The sequence below is a fragment of the Pteropus alecto genome, unplaced genomic scaffold (assembly GCF_000325575.1).
Source record: "Pteropus alecto unplaced genomic scaffold, ASM32557v1 scaffold155, whole genome shotgun sequence".
Classification (NCBI taxonomy): Eukaryota; Metazoa; Chordata; class Mammalia; order Chiroptera; family Pteropodidae; genus Pteropus; species Pteropus alecto.
Window position 1 is genome coordinate 4,254,097 of NW_006438113.1, and position 20,683 is coordinate 4,274,779.

The window sequence follows — 20,683 nt, forward strand, 5'->3', positions numbered from 1 at the left end:
TTGTGATTTACCTCCTGCAAATCTATCTAGTATTTCCTATTTAAATCCTCACTGTCAATACTTCTATCAATCACTGCCTAAGCCTCCTTTTCTTGGGTCTATAGCAGCACTAGGGACCAGTACTCCTACGAGAATCTGAGGTCTGATGATTTGAGGTGAAGCTGAGGCGGTGATGCTAGTGCTGAGGAGCAGCTGCAAACACATGGAAGCTTCGCTCTCTCGCCTGTTGCTCTCCTGCTATGCCGCCCAGTTCCTAACACGCCAAAGACCAGTACTGGTCCATGGCTGGTGGGGGAGGGGGGAGGTTGGTGACCCCTGGACTAAAGGCTTTCTTTAATTCTTTTCTAATAGTGTTGCTTCTCTGTTACTATTTTGGTATGTAAAGCTCATTTCACCCCAAGGGTGTTAGCTAATTTTTCAGACAATGAAAATAAAGAAGGGACCAAGGCTCAACTTTCTCATACTTGCAGACCTCCAAGAGTAAAATAGAGATGGGTGAGCTTGAAGTGAGAGTCCCAGGTGCCAGGAAACCACATTTAATGTGAGCCCACTCTAACAAACCATTCCTCAGGTCCAGGATTCATCCTCACTTCCTCTAGGGGGAAAGCATCCTTATAGGAAGAACCACTCCTTTCAGTGTAACCCATCATTTTTGGTAGTTTGGAAAAAGAACAATGGGAAAATGATTACCTGAGTCTAATTAGTATTCCCCCACGTTCCTACTGCTCCCCATCCAGACCATATTGGTGGCCTCAGCCTTATAGCTTGAGCCACCTTGATGTAAATACCAGTACACCAGGTTATAGATGGAGGAAAGCCATAGCAAAATTTCAACAGCTCCTTTCCCACGTTATTCCCAGGGCCACACCTGCTGCCTCTTACTCTATCTAGGCTTTGGATTGCACATGCTGAAAAGTTCAAAACCCACTCGATCTCCTCCAGCGGGTTTTCACAGGGGTTCCCCACAATGTTTTCCCTGTGTTGATGCTTTCTCTCTATAATTCCTCCAGGCTGATGTTGGGTTGGGTACAAGATGTTTAATATTCAGGTAGGAACTCCTCCTTTCGTTTGTTCTCTCCCCTGTAACTAAAGTGATCTTTCTGAACAAACAAGAAAAACAACAGAAAAAATAGTCTTCCATAAACAGTTCAAGAAAGTTCTTAAGCCCCCAACTACCGTTAGTGCCTGAAAGCCCAAGATTTCCCTTTCATTTGATTGTCCAAATCTTAGAGATTTTTTACTTCTTAGTTTAGACACCTGGTGGAAGAAAAAGACGGTCAAATTCTCTCAGCTACAAGTGTCATTGTAATCTCTGCCACAAGGTGGCATTGGGGAAAGTGGTAACCCTTCAAAAGGATCCTAATCCATAAAAATGTGTAAGTTTTGTTTACAGAAATACCCACCTAGTGGGGGATGGAGAGTGGGGTTAGTTTCTCTGCTTCCTAGAATTATAGGACTTTTTAAAACTTCTACTCAAAAGCCCAAAGTAAGAAGCCAGGATAGAATGTTCCACCTCCACTATGACAATACAAAATCAGCTCAGTTTCTAGGCTGTCATTCGAGTCTGGTTCACCACTACTCTCTGCCTCCTCCTTGTTAGCTCACCTTTGGAGCTCCTGATGCTCCTTCCTACTGAAAATCTTAATCCAATCACTCCGTTTTTCCCAGACAAGTTCCCTTCACACTGAATTTGGAGGATCATGATATGGATTCTAGATCTCTTTTCTCCTAAAAGGTCTTGAGCTTCTTATTATATACCTTTTCATTCTTCTCTGGAATTCTGTATCCCAGGGGTTCTATGGGAGGAGCAGGCTAATGAATACACACACACACACACACACACACACACACACATGGGATAGACAAAAACAAACCATTTACCCTCAACCTCCTGGACTGGGGGTGAGGAGTGGGGGTACATGCCTGTCTCATATTTGCAAAACTAAGAGGGTCTGCTTAAATAAAATAACGTTTGCTACAAGGCAACTTATCGTGCCTACTATAGATCAAAATACATAATACATGCATAAGATGAACATATGATTCACTTGCTTAATACTCCTTATTGGTTTTCTCTCTTACCATCAAAAATTTACCTATTTAGTAAAAATAAAATAAAAATTCATTTTATATTCATATAAGGAATATTAACTGTTCATTAATCAAAGACATAGATATTAAATAATAATGAGAGGCAAGCTTACATATGTTAAATTAGTAAATAGAAGTATAAATACCCAATGTAGGCAAGATATTTCTGGTTCAAAAGCAGTGAAACTATTCATATCTTTGGGCCAAGCAATTTCATTTCTAGGTTTCAATTCCAAAGAAGTACTCCATTTGTGCACACATGTCAGTGAATCACCTAGCACAGGCTTGACAAAGAGTGCTCAATCAATGCGGATTGAAGAGAAAAAATGAAAAGAGAGAAGGCATGAGAGGGAGAGAGGGAGGACAATTAAAAATCGTCTATACACACAGCCATGGAATATTTTGCTAAATATGAGTTCCATGCCTAGTACAATAATAGGTAACTTTAAAGTGATAATGTGGAATCCCATGTAGCCGTATGGAAATATGTCCATAAGTGTTGGTGGTGCTAGGGTACAGGGAGCAGAATGCAAAGCTGGCCTGCTTAACACAGACTACCAAAGAATTCTCTAAGTATGTAGGCACAGCCTGGAAAAGACTGTCAGATGAACATCATTACCTCTTGGCATAGTCAATTTGATCTACTGGTATGGTAGAAGTGAAGGTAAAGTACCTGTTTTGAATTCCATGAGCATTGTTATATATGTGTGTGTATATACATATATATTGATATAACAGAACCCAAAGTTATCGGAGAGCTGGAACGCAAAGAAGGCTTATGGCAGCAGCATAGACCAGTGATTTTCAGCATTAGCTGCCCATTGAAATGACCTGAGCAGCTTTAAAAATATACATCTCTAAGCCCCACTTTCAGAGATCCAAATTTGTTCATTCTGCGTATGGCCTGGACATCCAAATGTTGAATCTCCCTGGGTGACGCAGCTAAGGTTAAAGCACATGGGCATAGAGCCTTTTCTACCCAAAGCCATGTCCACAATCAGCAACATCATGACACTCAAAGGCATTTTAAAAATGCAGAATTTCTGCCCCACAGTATGCCTATTGAATCAGAATCTGAATTAAAAAAAAAAAATCTTTAGGTGGGTACATGAATGTACCAATCTGAAAGCATTGACATGGTCAAGTAATAGATTTGCTTTATGCCTTTTTTATGACAGTCATGCTCTTCTTAAGTTAGCATTTCATCTTTTGTATTTCAAAAGACAGCACAGCTATGTTTTCTTCTGGAAATGGTTGCTCTTTTTGAAATCCTTCTGCTTTTCTTTGCTGAGAATGCAGTAAAACAGTATTTACTGACACAGGTGAAAATGCAAGAGATCACTCAGTTTCTTCACCCAATTTGAAAATTGGAAGTGACCTAAGGAATTATCTCCAATCATACTGTTTCACAATGATGAAATTCAGGTCCACAGGAGCTAAGATATTACCAAATTTCACACAGCTAGGAAGCAACAAAGCCTCGATTTAAAACATCATCATTTTTGATAAATCAGAGTTGTCCTTTCAAAACCTAGTCTTCCACTGTAAAATTTGCTTAGCATTCAGTCATCTTTACACATGATGGCTATCTTATTTGAGAATAATTAAAAAAAAAAAAACTCAGATAAGTTTTCTTGGATGAACTAAATTTCCAGGGAGATGTGATTATTGACAACCTTTAACAAGTGCTGTATCCATTTCTCTAAATGTTACAGAGAACATTTTCCACCACCTTGAAAGTTCTGCTCCTCTGGGAAAATACTACTTGTCCAGCCTGAACCTATGAAAAGAAAGTATGGTATATAATAGCTCCCTAATATAACAGAAACCTGACGAGACATTTGGCTTATAATGTTGTGGATGAAATGGGCATAGGACCATGTTGCATGTACCAGGAATTCTTATTTGGCAGATGTGTGAACTAGTAAGGTAACTAGAGAAAAATAAGTGTTTCTAGAAGCTTCACAAATGTATTCTTACATATGTGCAGAAAATCTTTCTCAGACATAATTATTGAGCTGCATATGGGTAGAGGATATATCCTAGCAGCAGAATTGTGAGGAAAAAAAAACAAAAAACCAAACTCTCGTATGGGGATAGGGGTTTCATCGTGTGCTGGGCAGCATAATTTAGTACCTTACTGCTCTAAGTATGGGTCATGGGCCAGCACCATGGGCATCATTTGAGACACTGTTAGAAATACACAATCTCAGGCCTTACCCCAGACCTATTGTACATGAATCTTCAGTTGAACAAAATCTCCAGAAGACTCATCCACTCATTAATATCTGAGAATCACTATTCTCATTCACTGCTTCCCAAATTGGTCTCAATAATGAAATAACCTGATTGTATGGGTCTTGGGTGCCATCTCAAAACCTGAATCAGAAGCTTCAGAGGAGGGACCTGAGAATCTATATTTTTAACCATCACCATCAGTGATTCTTACTATAAAGTAAGTTTGACAAGGTTGGAAGATCAAGAGCTTGAAAGTCAAACAGAACTGAGATTGGTGTTCAGTCCTGCTGCTGGACACTCTTAAAGAAGCTACCTTCTCTCTTGTAGCTTCTTTCTTTACATCAAATGGGGACACAATATTCCTTTGCAGATTTAATAGGAGGACAGGTAGGCAATCATGAAGTAGTGTATAAAGAATCGAAACTTCTGCCTTGTGCTTAATAGGTGTGAAATAGAAGATGGCTATTAGCATTTTTTGTCTCCCATTTAACACTTCAGTTTTGTCCTCTGAAAAATGCGGGAGGTAGATATTATCTAGGGTTCTTTCCATTTATAAAATTTATCTTTACTGTGTAGGTGGCAGCTTCTAGAAGCAAAGATGAACTCACAGCCTGGTGGGAGAGTCACGTAGGTGAACGACAATATTATAATAGAAACAGAAGTTTTACTCACAAATGAATCATTTCATACACCCAGATAGTGTTTTGGTTAGCTTGTGGAGGAAAGAGATCAAAGCTGCTATTTAATATCATTAAAATAATCATTATTTCTTTCACATATGCTAACCAGGCAGAATGGGAATTGCTTTCCAGAGCACTGAAATAAACATGCATAAGATGAACATATGATTCACTTGCTTAATACTCCTTATTGGTTTTCTCTCTTACCATCAAAAATTTACCTATTTAGTAAAAATAAAATAAAAATTCATTTTATATTCATATAAGGAATATTAACTGTTCATTAATCAAAGACATAGATATTAAATAATAATGAGAGGCAAGCTTACATATGTTAAATTAGTAAATAGAAGTATAAATACCCAATGTAGGCAAGATATTTCTGGTTCAAAAGCAGTGAAACTATTCATATCTTTGGGCCAAGCAATTTCATTTCTAGGTTTCAATTCCAAAGAAGTACTCCATTTGTGCACACATGTCAGTGAATCACCTAGCACAGGCTTGACAAAGAGTGCTCAATCAATGCGGATTGAAGAGAAAAAATGAAAAGAGAGAAGGCATGAGAGGGAGAGAGGGAGGACAATTAAAAATCGTCTATACACACAGCCATGGAATATTTTGCTAAATATGAGTTCCATGCCTAGTACAATAATAATAACTTTAAAGTGATAATGTGGAATCCCATGTAGCCGTATGGAAATATGTCCATAAGTGTTGGTGGTGCTAGGGTACAGGGAGCAGAATACAAAGCTGGCCTGCTTAACACAGACTACCAAAGAATTCTCTAAGTATGTAGGCACAGCCTGGAAAAGACTGTCAGATGAACATCATTACCTCCTGGCATAGTCAATTTGATCTACTGGTATTGTAGAAGTGAAGGTAAAGTACCTGTTTTGAATTCCATGAGCATTGTTATATATGTGTGTGTATATACATATATATTGATATAACAGAACCCAAAGTTATCGGAGAGCTGGAAGGCAAAGAAGGCTTATGGCAGCAGCATAGACCAGTGATTTTCAGCATTAGCTGCCCATTGAAATGACCTGAGCAGCTTTAAAAATATACATCTCTAAGCCCCACTTTCAGAGATCCAAATTTGTTCATTCTGCGTATGGCCTGGACATCCAAATGTTGAATCTCCCTGGGTGACGCAGCTAAGGTTAAAGCACATGGGCATAGAGCCTTTTCTACCCAAAGCCATGTCCACAATCAGCAACATCATGACACTCAAAGGCATTTTAAAAATGCAGAATTTCTGCCCTACAGTATGCCTATTGAATCAGAATCTGAATTAAAAAAAAAAAAAAAAAAATCTTTAGGTGGGTACAGGAACGGGCCAATCTGAAAGCATTGACATGGTCAAGTAATAGATTTGCTTTATGCCTTTTTTATGACAGTCATGCTCTTCTTAAGTTAGCATTTCATCTTTTGTATTTCAAAAGACAGCACAGCTATGTTTTCTTCTGGAAATGGTTGCTCTTTTTGAAATCCTTCTGCTTTTCTTTGCTGGGAATGCAGTAAAACAGTATTTACTGACACAGGTGAAAATGCAAGAGATCACTCAGTTTCTTCACCCAATTTGAAAATTGGAAGTGACCTAAGGAATTATCTCCAATCATACTGTTTCACAATGATGAAATTCAGGTCCACAGGAGCTAAGATATTACCAAATTTCACACAGCTAGGAAGCAACAAAGCCTCGATTTAAAACATCATCATTTTTGATAAATCAGAGTTGTCCTTTCAAAACCTAGTCTTCCACTGTAAAATTTGCTTAGCATTCAGTCATCTTTACACATGATGGCTATCTTATTTGAGAAAAATTAAAAAAAAAAAAAACTCAGATAAGTTTTCTTGGATGAACTAAATTTCCAGGGAGATGTGATTATTGACAACCTTTAACAAGTGCTGTATCCATTTCTCTAAATGTTACAGAGAACATTTTCCACCACCTTGAAAGTTCTGCTCCTCGGGGAAAATACTACTTGTCCAGCCTGAACCTATGAAAAGAAAGTATGGTATATAATAGCTCCCTAATATAACAGAAACCTGACGAGACATTTGGCTTATAATGTTGTGGATGAAATGGGCATAGGACCATGTTGCATGTACCAGGAATTCTTATTTGGCAGATGTGTGAACTAGTAAGGTAACTAGAGAAAAATAAGTGTTTCTAGAAGCTTCACAAATGTATTCTTACATATGTGCAGAAAATCTTTCTCAGACATAATTATTGAGCTGCATATGGGTAGAGGATATATCCTAGCAGCAGAATTGTGAGGAAAAAAAAACAAAAAACCAAACTCTCGTATGGGGATAGGGGTTTCATCGTGTGCTGGGCAGCATAATTTAGTACCTTACTGCTCTAAGTATGGGTCATGGGCCAGCACCATGGGCATCATTTGAGACACTGTTAGAAATACACAATCTCAGGCCTTACCCCAGACCTATTGTACATGAATCTTCAGTTGAACAAAATCTCCAGAAGACTCATCCACTCATTAATATCTGAGAATCACTATTCTCATTCACTGCTTCCCAAATTGGTCTCAATAATGAAATAACCTGATTGTATGGGTCTTGGGTGCCATCTCAAAACCTGAATCAGAAGCTTCAGAGGAGGGACCTGAGAATCTATATTTTTAACCATCACCATCAGTGATTCTTACTATAAAGTAAGTTTGACAAGGTTGGAAGATCAAGAGCTTGAAAGTCAAACAGAACTGAGATTGGTGTTCAGTCCTGCTGCTGGACACTCTTAAAGAAGCTACCTTCTCTCTTGTAGCTTCTTTCTTTACATCAAATGGGGACACAATATTCCTTTGCAGATTTAATAGGAGGACAGGTAGGCAATCATGAAGTAGTGTATAAAGAATCGAAACTTCTGCCTTGTGCTTAATAGGTGTGAAATAGAAGATGGCTATTAGCATTTTTTGTCTCCCATTTAACACTTCAGTTTTGTCCTCTGAAAAATGCGGGAGGTAGATATTATCTAGGGTTCTTTCCATTTATAAAATTTATCTTTACTGTGTAGGTGGCAGCTTCTAGAAGCAAAGATGAACTCACAGCCTGGTGGGAGAGTCACGTAGGTGAACGACAATATTATAATAGAAACAGAAGTTTTACTCACAAATGAATCATTTCATACACCCAGATAGTGTTTTGGTTAGCTTGTGGAGGAAAGAGATCAAAGCTGCTATTTAATATCATTAAAATAATCATTATTTCTTTCACATATGCTAACCAGGCAGAATGGGAATTGCTTTCCAGAGCACTGAAATAAAACCTTGTTGCAGGGAGTAAGGCTTCCTTCCGTGTGACTTCAACTGTGGCTGTAAATTAGCTCAGGAGAATACCCCAAACTGTAGCAAAATTATGAGCTTATTTAAAGTAGATGCTTTATTAGCTTATCCTTTCTGCTAATTCTTTCCAACCTAGTATTTTTCACTCTCCACTGTCCTATTATTAGCCTCTGTTTTAAAACTCCTGGAGAATAGTTTTCCTCCAGCGGTGGAGCCACCCACTGACACACATACCCCTCCCTCCTGAGGCTCAAAGCTGAGAATTCCTAATTGAATATCTGCCATTCAGGAGCATAAGGTCATTGGCATCACTATTGTCAAAGGACTCCAAGGAGGCCAGGCTGAGGGCATGCGGTCTCCTGGCATCCTTTCAGTCTCTCCATACTCCCATCTAGGAGCCTCTTCTGCCCCAAAGCCTGGAATCTGTTTTATTTAATGAAATCTTCTGTTGAAATAACTTCTATCCCTAATGTTAGCTTTAACTTCATTTCTAACGTGTTTAAATCAGAACGTAGTCTTTGAGAAATTAAAAAGCCACCCTGTTTTAGGAATTATTACAATATTTCCTTCTTTGGGTTCTGCTGTATGTACATGTCACTGTATAAGCCGAAACACCAGAATGCTACCTGAGCCATTATAAGGTAAACCGTACATGGTTATCTTACTTTGATCTCCTATAAACCTCACAGTAGCTCTGCTAGAGAAAAGAAATATGTTTTAGTTGGGAAAATGTAGAGCAGTTTACTTGAACATACCAATAAGTATCTCTAGCCGTCACTTCCTTATATTCTCCCTGAGTAATTCAACAATGACTGAAGATCAAGGTGCCCTTTAATGGATATATTTAATTTGTTAGGAAAATTTTAGTGCTGGAAAATCATTTCTTATACTCAAGATGTTAATAAATTAATTTTAGATTGTAGCTATTAAATGGTCTTCGTAAATACTCCATATATGTAGATAAAAATCATAATTTTTGAAAAAGAAAAAAGAATCTTGATTCCATAATTTAATCAATGTGACACTTATTAGGTTTGGAAAACCATTATTCTTGTCTGTTCATAAAACTTCAGAGGTGAAGGAAATAGAATGAAAAATGTCATCATGTCCTGCTATGTTTTTGAGAACCATCTGGACACAAGAGAAAATAATTTGGAAAATAAGTGACCAATTGCATAAGAAATTTATGATATGAAACTGATTATTTTTAATTGCATTTAAAATAATTTTGAAATATCTTCTCTGGAGTTTGAAGGGAATGTTCTCCAATAGCAGTTCAACTCTTCATGCCTTTGCCAAAAAGCCAAAGCAGGCTTCAAAATGAGAAATGAATAGGCTCTCATCTTTCCAAAAACAAATTCATGTAATTTCCTCTCACAAGCTTTTGCTGGCTTCAAGACCATTGGTTTTTGCAGTCTTTTATATGGATATGTGCTATGCACATATAGATCATATAGAATAGATGATATAAATCACAGGGCTTGTCACATTAAATTGAACTAGAAAATGCCCATCTCAATCCCTCTCTTATGAGTTTTTCTGAGATCAATTATAATTATATCACTACGACCTTTCATTGGACCTGGGACATATGAATATGTTTAATAAACATTGGCAAAATGATGGAAACAATGTATATACTTGACATATTTTTTGTGTGCTTAGGACTAAACGTGCATTCTATACAACTCACATATGACATATGTATCTATAAACACATTCTATTATAATTCACATATGACATACATCTCTAAATAACATATTCCTCATACCACATTTAAGTCTTTCACTTTTTTCTTTTAATTTTATTCTTAATTTTTTATTTGTTAAAGCGTGCGTTGGGTTTTATATGTAAATACACTAGATGAAGACATTTCCTCTAAGTTTACCAGTTTGGTAAGGATTTCCCTGCTATACCAAGTATGGGCTTTGGAGCTCAGTGATTGTCAGTATTTGTCCATCATGAAATCCTATCATACTAGATTGTGTTGACTTCTCTGTGTTCCAACTATCAGCAAGTTTTATAAAGGAAGGAGCCTTTTTTGTTTGTTTACCCTTGAACCTCAGTGCCCTGCATGATGCTGGATACCTAATAAATATACCATATATGTGTGTGCTCATGTATGTGCATAGGACTAATTTTGCTTCAAGCTTACTGTTTTCCTGATATTCATAAAACCACCAAAATAGCTGTGATCATAAAAAATAAAAAAAAATAGAATTGTAAAGATGCAGTCCAAGGTGAAATTCAGAAACACTACCTTCAGTCTCAATAACACAAGTTGAGCTTGGTCCACTTGTCTCATTCTTAGTTTTCACAAATAATAGCTAGGTATGTATGTAACTAAGTAGAACACTAATTCGTTGTTGATGTGTACATCCACAGATTTGGGGTACAGTGGAGAAACACTGAGATCTGGGGGCCCCCTTGTTCTGCCTTCTCATTCAGACCCTGCCTGTACTTAGTGACTCAGGGAACTCTCAGGTGATTTGGAAAAAGTGGGGATAACAACACAGAGATTCTACAATCTTGTGAAATTTGTATTAAGAAAAACACATAGCAACTGGTGGTCTGCTTTTCTATGAATTTGAGTTTCATCTGAATTACAATTAGGGAAACCATAAGTCCTATTTGGCTGGGGGTGTTCCTGGTTTATGTTATTTTAAAGAAGAATTATTCAAACTGCTCATTGCATCTTAAATATTTTTGTATTTTGATAACTATATGGTCACTCAGATTTTAATACATTGAGCAACTAGAAATATATATTTTAATTAAATATAATCACATATATATAATTGTGTGTATATATAACTTAATTTAAATGTTTTATTTTCAAGCTGTGCAGATAAAATAGCAACACATGAACCTTACCATATTATACTCCATTCACTCCACTAAATTCACTATCTGTTTATACCAGACAGGTGTACTTTACCTATATCAATCCTCGCAATGATCCTGTAGTATAATAATATTATTTCCCCAATTTAACAGATAAGAAAGCTGAGTCAGAGAGAATGTGTGTAATCTGTCAGTCTGCTCAGTAGTGGAGGACTACCAAATCTAACCAGCCAGTTCAAAAGTGAATGATTAATACAATTATAATAAGCTACAATGATAAAGTAGGAAAGGGAAAACATATTTTTTCTCTTAAAGCTATAGAGACAGCAATAAGAAAATGTTAGAAAATCAGAATTTATTGCTGAATTGGAGAAATAATAGTAAATTGCTAATTTATCAGACTATCAAACTGGCAGTAAGAAGCCTGGGCCCTCAGAATATACACAGGAATCTTTTGGCAGGAGTTGTCTCCCCCTTTTAAACCTGAGTTCCTCTTAATTAAGTAGGCAGATGATACCCACTCAATTTTTCTCACAGGATTCCAGCAAACATGCTTTTGCTTGGCTTTAATATGAGCAGAAGAGAGGAAGAGGAAAGAAACGACTATCGCATACATGATATCTACTGTGCATTTGGAGTTTTGTATGTTTCTGCTTTCAATTCTTGCATCAACCTTTTGGGGCAGATTTTTTTTTTTTTTTTTTTAATGGAGAACTGAAAGTTCTGGTTAAATGACTTGCGAAAAATTTCACACAGTCAGTACAAAGCTGAGTCGAGCTGTTAACTCAGATTTTTGCATCTTGAACTCCCACATTTACTTCATGTACCTCTTATCCCATCATATAAGGTAGCTATTTAAAAAGAACAAATTTATGCCAATTATTTCATACAACAAACAACTTAAATTATAGCAACCACCTCAAGAAACTCCATTTCATTCTCAAGTAGAGCTGCCAAACAAATCAGAAAACATTAAGATAAGGTAAAAATCTTTGGCATTAGTTAAAAGATGTGTTATTATTCTTAATTAAATATGCCTTTATAGTCTTTTGCATGATATTTAAGTAAACCTTTAAGAATACCAGCTCAAGTCCAATGCAAACAAGTTAAATCAGAAGAAATAAACCACTGCCTAAAGTGTCATCGAGTTGCAAAATTATGTATTGTGTTGTTCTTTGTTTGCTTTTTGAGCTAATGAGACAATTTTGACAAACTTCATCCACTGAAAAGAAAGAGATGAATGGTTATAACTTGGCTCATTTCTTCTTGTCAAATGCAATCAGTAGACCGCCTGTTATGCACATGGCTATTGAAAATTATTCAAATTTTGTCTGGGCTGTGGCAAACATTCTCAGGAATATTTACCTGATGAACTTGAAAATTCATTTAAGGCTCTTCACCTTGTTATTCAATTCCATTCTGTAGGTACTCTGCCACTAGGCCCAAACTTATTTCAGCCTTCATCCTCTCCTGTCAATGGAGTTCAGGGATATATGCCAAAATTCAATTTCCATTCTGACTTGCTTCAACCACAGAAAATCATTAATTGCTGCTCTCAGAGCACTTACTAGAGAACCATTTGATAAAGAGGACCCTCACTGGGTGGAAGAGCTAATGGACCTCCAAAGTGACAGAGCAAAGCACTGACAGGGATGGTCCTGTAATTTTATATACTAAATCATAGAAATATGGTCATTTTGTGTCTAGCCAATTCTCTGAAAAATGAAAGCTTTGATTTTAAAAACCTACTTAGGCAGAATGAGACACAATAAGGATGTAAACTCTTGGTGGGGCTCTTCTCCTCTGTCCATTGCTTCCCCAGCTCACTAACTCCTCTGAGCCTTTTACCCAGATTGCTGCACAGACCATCAGCCCTTTTATGGAAGTACTGCCTCGGGCAATGGTTGCTATTGGACCGCTTTCCTCTTTTTCTAGCAGTTCCATATTTCAAGTAATTTAATAAGCATCTTCAAGTGAGTTGCTTGATAGATTTCCAAAATGATCACTGCAGGTCAAATTCAGCTCAAATGCTATCCCTTCCAAAGTCATGAAAATCCATTTTTCCAGCAAGGCTGGTGAAACATTTAATGAACTTCAATTCAGAAGACACAACCTTTTAACTTAAATTTGGCCCTTAAACACATTTGACCCGTTCAGATGCCTACCAAGCTTTTCAGTTACAATGGCTACCCTTTTCACTCTAGTAAAATATATTACAGATAGCACCATTTCCCAAGTTCTTAAAAATTCTAGAAATGGCATAAAATATACTAGAGAATATCCTGTTTTGATTCAGAATATTTTGATTCAAGGAGTTTCTAGTGACTTGTTATTTTTTCCTCAACCCAGTTTCATCTCTATAGGATGTATCTTCCTATTATTTAATCCAATTTTTTTAATGTCTCAAATCACATGAAGTTACCATGGAAAAATATTACCATAAAGATTATAAATGAATTATTAATAAAAGAAGCAGACATATTCAAATATACTTGGTATTGTTTAATCTGAAAGGGCTCAATTGAAAGTTCTCTTAGCCTAATAAAAGTGAATTATAATTACCTTAATTTAACAGAGACAAGGACACTATCATTCTTAATGGAAATATGAGATGCAGGGTCAAATGTCTTAAACAGGTGTTAATAAATAAATATATGTATCATGTAGAGATCTTACAAAATTCATAAGGATAGAAGAAAACAGCTGTAAATCCTATTAACTTTTTTATTATTTATTTTTCAGAATTTGATCACTATTATATGTTCAACTTTGCAATTTTATAACCTGATTTTCATATATAACCTGATATAATGAGCATTTTATTGTTCTTAAAACATTTTGAAATGTCCAGACATCTAAATTCAGGATTTTCCTTTTTTCCTTTTTTATTTCTTTGCTATTGCAAATAAACCCATGTTGAACATCCTTACAAGTAAATTTACATATACATCTCTGTAGGCTAAGTTCTTAGAAACAATATAAAGATTTTGAAACATACTGAAACATTACCTGCAGAAGATGTTTAATAATGTACACTCCCTGGAGTAGTTCATATGTTTCTATTGCACCCTCGCCAGAGTATTTGCTTTTATAAATCATTAAATATGATGGTCAAAAAAATTAATTTGTATTTCTTTGTGAGGCTGAGTATTTTTCATGTTCATTCATTATCTGCATTATTTTTTAAGGGAAGAGTATGGTCCTCTCCTTTGCCTATTTTCCTACTTAGGTTTAATTTTACTGTTACTCTTATTCATCTACATGGCTTCTTCAGAGAATTATTAATTCTCTGCCATATTTATTGTATAGTTTACTGATAGTTTACCTGTCTTTTGATGTTGTTTCTGATTTATGATATTCAGATCAATAAACAATGTTGTGTCAATGTTGTGACAATTTGTTAATTTTTTCCTACCATTGCTTCTAGCTCAAAAGATCCTTTCAATTGCTGTCATAAATAAAAGTTATTTTCCATAAGACTTTTCTTATTAATTATCAACTTATAAATTCATTAAGAACTTTTGGCATAGAGAAGGAAGTAAAAAATCCAACTTTGATTTGTTTTACCTGATAGTCAACCAAATTTATCAAATGATCAGCATCTCAGTTTTCCTTCTATCTATGAATCTCTCCTTATTCCAAATGAAGTTCCACTATATTGTAGGTTCTCTTTTCACTAATCAGTTAGCCAGTGACCTTGGCTTTACAATTTATTTTAAATTCAGCAAATTCAAGTTTGTCTATTTATTTATTGTTCTTTAAAATCCCTCTGTCAAGCTATTTTTAGAATCTTTGTATGCCTCTGGAAGTTTCCTTACTTTGCTCTATAATTTCTAATTATTCATCCTATAAATGGATTTTTGAAAGGTCTGAAAAATACACCAAAGAGTGAGATAATAACAAATGGAAAAACATGATACCTCCCTTATCACAAGATTCCCACTGTTAATATTTTTGAGCATACATTTTCAGGATCTCTATCAGGGATGATCTAGGTTGTTTTTCTACTATTCTTTCTTGGCTGATAAAGAGAAAAGTGTTATATCACAGTCAATTTTTTATGGCATAGAAAAAAAATTTTGACTCAATTTACCATAGGACTGCAATTTTTAAAATACTGGAAAATGTAATCTTAATTTCTCTCAGATTTTAGTGTCTAATCTTTTGAGATATGTGAAAAGTAAACTATGTAATGAGCTAGATTTGTGTATACTTTTTTATATTGCTGCTCCCATACGCTACATTGTGTTTCATTTAACTGGAAACATAAGCCAGTTAGTAATGTATCACAGAGATGCCCCTGTTAGCAAGCCAGTCATGTGAAAATACTTTGCCTTGTTTCTTTTATTTCTTAACCTTGAGGTATTTTATTTCACTTACTCCAAGTACATTACGGAGTGCAATGCCATTTAATTCCTAAATTCATTTCTGTATGTATTTATTCAATGTATCTTGGTGACAGGAAGTACTCAATAAACATGTGTCAAATGGAGAAGAATGAAGGAAACATACTACTTAAATAGAGTGCTGTACAAAATGGCACATTATTAATAACTACATTGGAAACCTCCAAAGTGGCTGATGCAGGAACAAATATAAGCCTTTTACTCACAGCAAAGCCTGAGAGATGAATAGTGGGCACATGCAATGTGTGATTTATTCACACTCACAAGTAGGAGATTTATAGGCATCTATTAACCTACTCGAGTTCCAACTCTGTCTTAAGCCGGTCTTTTGTCATGATTAGCTATGTTGTGACTCAATGTTAAATAACAGGTTGACTGTGATGAAATATGCACAAAAATATGAAGATAGATGGTCAAAATTATTATACATGTACATCATTTCAGCTAAACCATAGATACATCTCTGCTTGTGTATGTTTTAAAAAATTAGAAAAGTACACATACACAAAAGGAAAGGTATTTTTCTCTGGACCTGAGATCCACTGTCATAGACTGGATGTGTCTCCCCAATAATTCATATCTTGAATTCCTAACTTCAGGTACTTTAGATTGTGATCATATTCGGAAAAAGGTCTTTATAAAGGTAATTACGTTAAAACAGGGTCATTGGAGTGGACTGTTATCCAATATGGCTGATATCCTTATAAGAGGAAATTTGGATATAGACATGTACAGAGTGAAGAAAACGAGAAGACACAGGGAAAAGACAGCCAAATAAAGAGGCCTACAAAAGTAGCCTTCTCTCATGGCCCTAGGAAGGAAACAATCTTGATCTTAGACTTCTAGCCTCCATAAGTGTGAGAAGATATATTTTAGTTGTTTAAACAACTCAATCTGTGGTGCTTTGTTACAACAACCCTAGAAAGCTAATATGCCCGTGAACTAATAGATAATACAGTGAGAAAAAAATGTCGAGAAAGAATAAGAATTACTCCATTCTTTTCAATATCTCAGTTTTGGAAAAAATGAATCATACCGTCCTGTATACTGTGGTGGGGCCTGATCTGATCCCTCCTTGGGGTAAAATATCATCAGGAATGTCACTGCTCTAGGTGAGATTTCTGATTTGTCCTTTCATCAATTGATTAGGAACTGAAACTTAATTGATTTCATTGCTCACTTCCATATTAGGATCCCGTGAGCTTGGCAAAGGTGAATGTAACATGTGTTTGAGTATCCATAAGAGCATAGAAGCTCTTAATGCTTTGAAAAAGTAGCTCATTCTTAACTTTTCCCTTGCTGTCTCCAAGTCACTTGTGTGCTTTCTATCTGTGTCCGCACTGACCTAATAAATGTAGCAAGAGGAAAGGAATGTGGGAAAGGATCATCCCCACCCCTCTTTATCCCCAACCCAGTTTCACAGAGAACAGAAATGGGGTGTAAATATTATAAACAGGGTAAATGTAATGGCACTGCCTAAGTCAACATGAAAAGCCATCCTGTCAAGGTGGAAAGATCACAGTTGTTTATCCTGATCCAAGATGTGTGGTAACTTTTAGAGAGATCTGCTATTATCACTTATCAGCTATTCCAAACCTGTGCTCTTCCCTCTGTGGCAACTCATCCTCCCATAGAGTGAAGCTGGCTCTGGGAGCCAGGCAGGATTTGCTAACATGTTCTAAGTTCATAACTATATGATGCATTTCTCTGTGCCTTCTTAATAAAACAACATGAAATAAAGTTTCATAATAGCAATAGAAAGAGAAAAAAGTCATAATTTTCCATGCTTCATGATTCAGAATAATTAATTTAATACCCGTGTCATATGAGAAGAGTAAATAAAGAGAAGGAAAGGGGTGTGGATATATATGATCATTGAAGCATATACAATTGCAAGGAAAAACAAATTACCAAGATAGTGCTGGAAATAAAAGCTTGGTGGGAAATATTTTTCAGATGCTAATTTGATTCTTCTATGGAGCCTTAAAGCTGCAGTGTCTATATGTACACTATTTATCTCCACTTTTTTTTAAATTTTTTTTATTTTTAGCAATTATATAACCTTATGTCTCTAAAAGTCAATTAAACACCTCCCTGATCTCTAGTAGGAATTTTCCCTAAGTAGTCCTCTACCTAGACCGTAACAAGACTATGATTTCATTTACAACATCTTGCTGGTGAGTGTTTCATCATCAGAGGTGTTAAAACAATGTACTGAAATTAATAAATGAGGGTAGAATCAAAACAAGATGCAGTTTTCTCTGGGCACAGTTACAGTCTCTGGGGTTTGGTACACAATAAACATTGAGACGCTAGATTTTAGATGAGCACTTTGCTTTGTCATGCCACAGTCTGTAGGTTCCAAAGAAGGAATTATTTTTGAGTATGAGTATATGTGGCTAAAACCCACATCAAAAATATAGGCCTCTAAAGTGAGTAAATAATCATTTCTACTAAATTGGTAGTTATAAAAGTAAATTTTCCTTTACTTGGTCAGGTAAAACTCAAATCTTAACAACTTTAATTCAGTTTTATCTCCCTCAAATACCAAATACCAGCCTTGTCCCATCTCATAATAAGACTCTTAATTCCACCATTCAAACAGCTGGACTATATGCATCATACTGTAGTATATTCACGAAGCTCAACACCCCATTCCACCACCAGGCCTCTCTGAGGGCCTGCCATTAGTGCCAGTGGTCGCAGTGGCTTACCGACAGTGTTTATGGGATCCGGTCAGGGTTTCGATGACAAAGCACTCGCCATCATTGAGACAGTATGCGAGGTCCTTGTCTCGGCAGGGTTTGAAGTGCTCGGACCGTTCTGTGGAATATGTCGTCGTATCTGTCAAAGGAAACACATGGAGAGTGCATTTAGGAGTGCATTCTGATACCACCAGCTCCTGTCATTTGCTTGGATCTGTGTACTGAGGCCTTCTCATGGTCACTGATCTTGGGGACTCAAAAGATACATGAACCTTCCACTGTAATGAAAAAATGCAACTGGATGTGACCACTTTGTAGACTGAAGAATGCTTGTGTCTCCTCAAGGTTCATGTATTAAAACCTAACCCCCAGTGTGATGGTTTTGGAAGGTGAGGGCCTTTGGAGGTGATTAGGTCATCAATGGGATTAATAACTCTCATAAAATAGACCCCAGAGATCTTCCTTGCCCATTCTAGTCATGCAAAGACACAGCAAAAAAGACAACCTTCTATGAATCAGGAAGACATCACCAGACACTGAATCTGTAGGCACTTTGATCTTGGAATTCCCAGCCTCCAGAAGTGTGAGAAATAAATTTTTGTTGTGTATTATAAGTTACCCAGTCTATGGTATTGTTATAGCAGCTTGACTAAGACCAAAACTGTATTCAATTGTCTTATTTCTCCAGTAGATCTTAACAATTGGAATCACTCTAGACAAGGCTCATTTGAGGGTACATTAACAGTAAAAGATGAAAGATACAGCACTCAAACATCTCAAGTTTGCTTTCATTAATTTCAGTTTTAACAAACATGTTGTATTGGGGACTGAAACAACATTCCCTTCCTTCTATTGTTGCCAAATGTCATTAAACATCTGATCAACGTATATTGTGACTGTTTGTGGAAACAAATGTCAGTTTCTGTGGGGGGTTTTGTCTTTTTTTGTTTTGTTTGTTTCTGTTTTTTAGTTACAGCTATAATTGGCTAATAGCCAAGCCAATTATTCTTTCACTTTCTCCTTTTATTATGTAATTAAAATGCAAATGTTCCAGAGTCTAAAACAGAATCTCAAATGTGAAGAATTTTTCTGCTAAATATTTAACTGGACCAAATTATTATTACTTTTTAGCATTATCTTAAACACGTATTTTTAAATTAATAATTTACATTTCCAAAATCAAGCTATATGTTTACATCTGCTTCCCAAATATGAAACTAACCATAAATATGTGTACGTATCTACTGACCACAGACTCTGTTATCACTTGCAGAAATTCTAGTTTCAGAGTTTGAAGCAACTAAAGTTTAGCACCAATTCCATTGGGACAGTCAAGAAAATATATATTTAAAAAGTCAAAGACGAATAAATTATTTGGAACTTAAGCTCTTTTAATTTCCTTTTCACAGATCTAGATTAATGATAATGTTCAAAAGCACAGGCTATCGTACCCCCTTACTAACAGGAGGTCCCGGCGAGCCTCTTCCTGCTCATCATCTAAACCAAGGGGACAGTGATTGTCCTAACAGGAAATGCACTCATGTCTTTCCCATGTCTAAAGTACCTCAGTGGACCCATTCCTGGAGGAATAACTCCAAATTCCTTAGTACACAAACGAAGGATATAGGCCATGTGGAATTTTGCTGTTTAATTTTATCTTCTTGTGCCCTAAAACACATAACCTGATTTCTAACTATTGTTCTGTTTCCCCAAATACCAGGAGTTGTCACGTTGTTCCTTCGTCCTAGACCATATTTTTCTTTTCTGGAAGACACCCAGAAATCCTTCAGATCTTATATCATCTACCCATTGTCCCTCCAGTGCTTTTATTGCCCCACATCACTGTGTTCAATGCTGTAAGTAACCATTTGCTCATGTTTATTTGTTTCTTTAGTCTGTGGGTTCCTCGAGGCCAGAGGTTGAGCCTTAACCAGAACTGGTGCTCAGTAAAAAGATCTTTAATAAATTGGATCACTCAAACATCACTAACAGTTTAAATGCCACTGATGAAAGTAATGATCATTAAAGAAATTACAATCATATGAAAGTTAATGCGTATCTTACAACAAAATGTTAGATACAATTTCACATTAATGTTGTCATTTCAGTATACTCATTTTAATACTGACGAATATTGCAAAAACAAACATTGCCTTCAGGTTCACATAAATGCTCGTTCATATACTACTCATATACTGTGAGCATTGAAAAATTCATTTCTAATCTCCTCTTTCTTGGTTGTACAATGGGAACTTATTTTTCCCACTTTAAAATATGTGACTACTACCTTGTCACAACAAAAAGACTCTGGAAAACAGACACACTTTCTGGTTTTCAGGAGATCTCTACAGAGAAGATTTGTTATTCAGGACAGTATGTGAAAAATAGTTACACAGAATCAATTTCTCTTTCT

At 36.1% G+C, this 20,683-nt stretch overlaps 1 protein-coding gene across 1 annotated transcript in view; it reads right to left on the reverse strand.

Moving 5' to 3' along the window:
• The window catches only part of NRG3 (neuregulin 3), a 991,727-nt gene that overhangs the window by 532,392 nt on the left and 438,652 nt on the right, over positions 1-20,683 (reverse strand). The window contains exon 2 of the mRNA XM_006915624.3: positions 18,280-18,409. Coding sequence (XP_006915686.3) covers positions 18,280-18,409 — 130 coding nt within the window. The remainder of the gene's footprint in view (positions 1-18,279; positions 18,410-20,683) is intronic.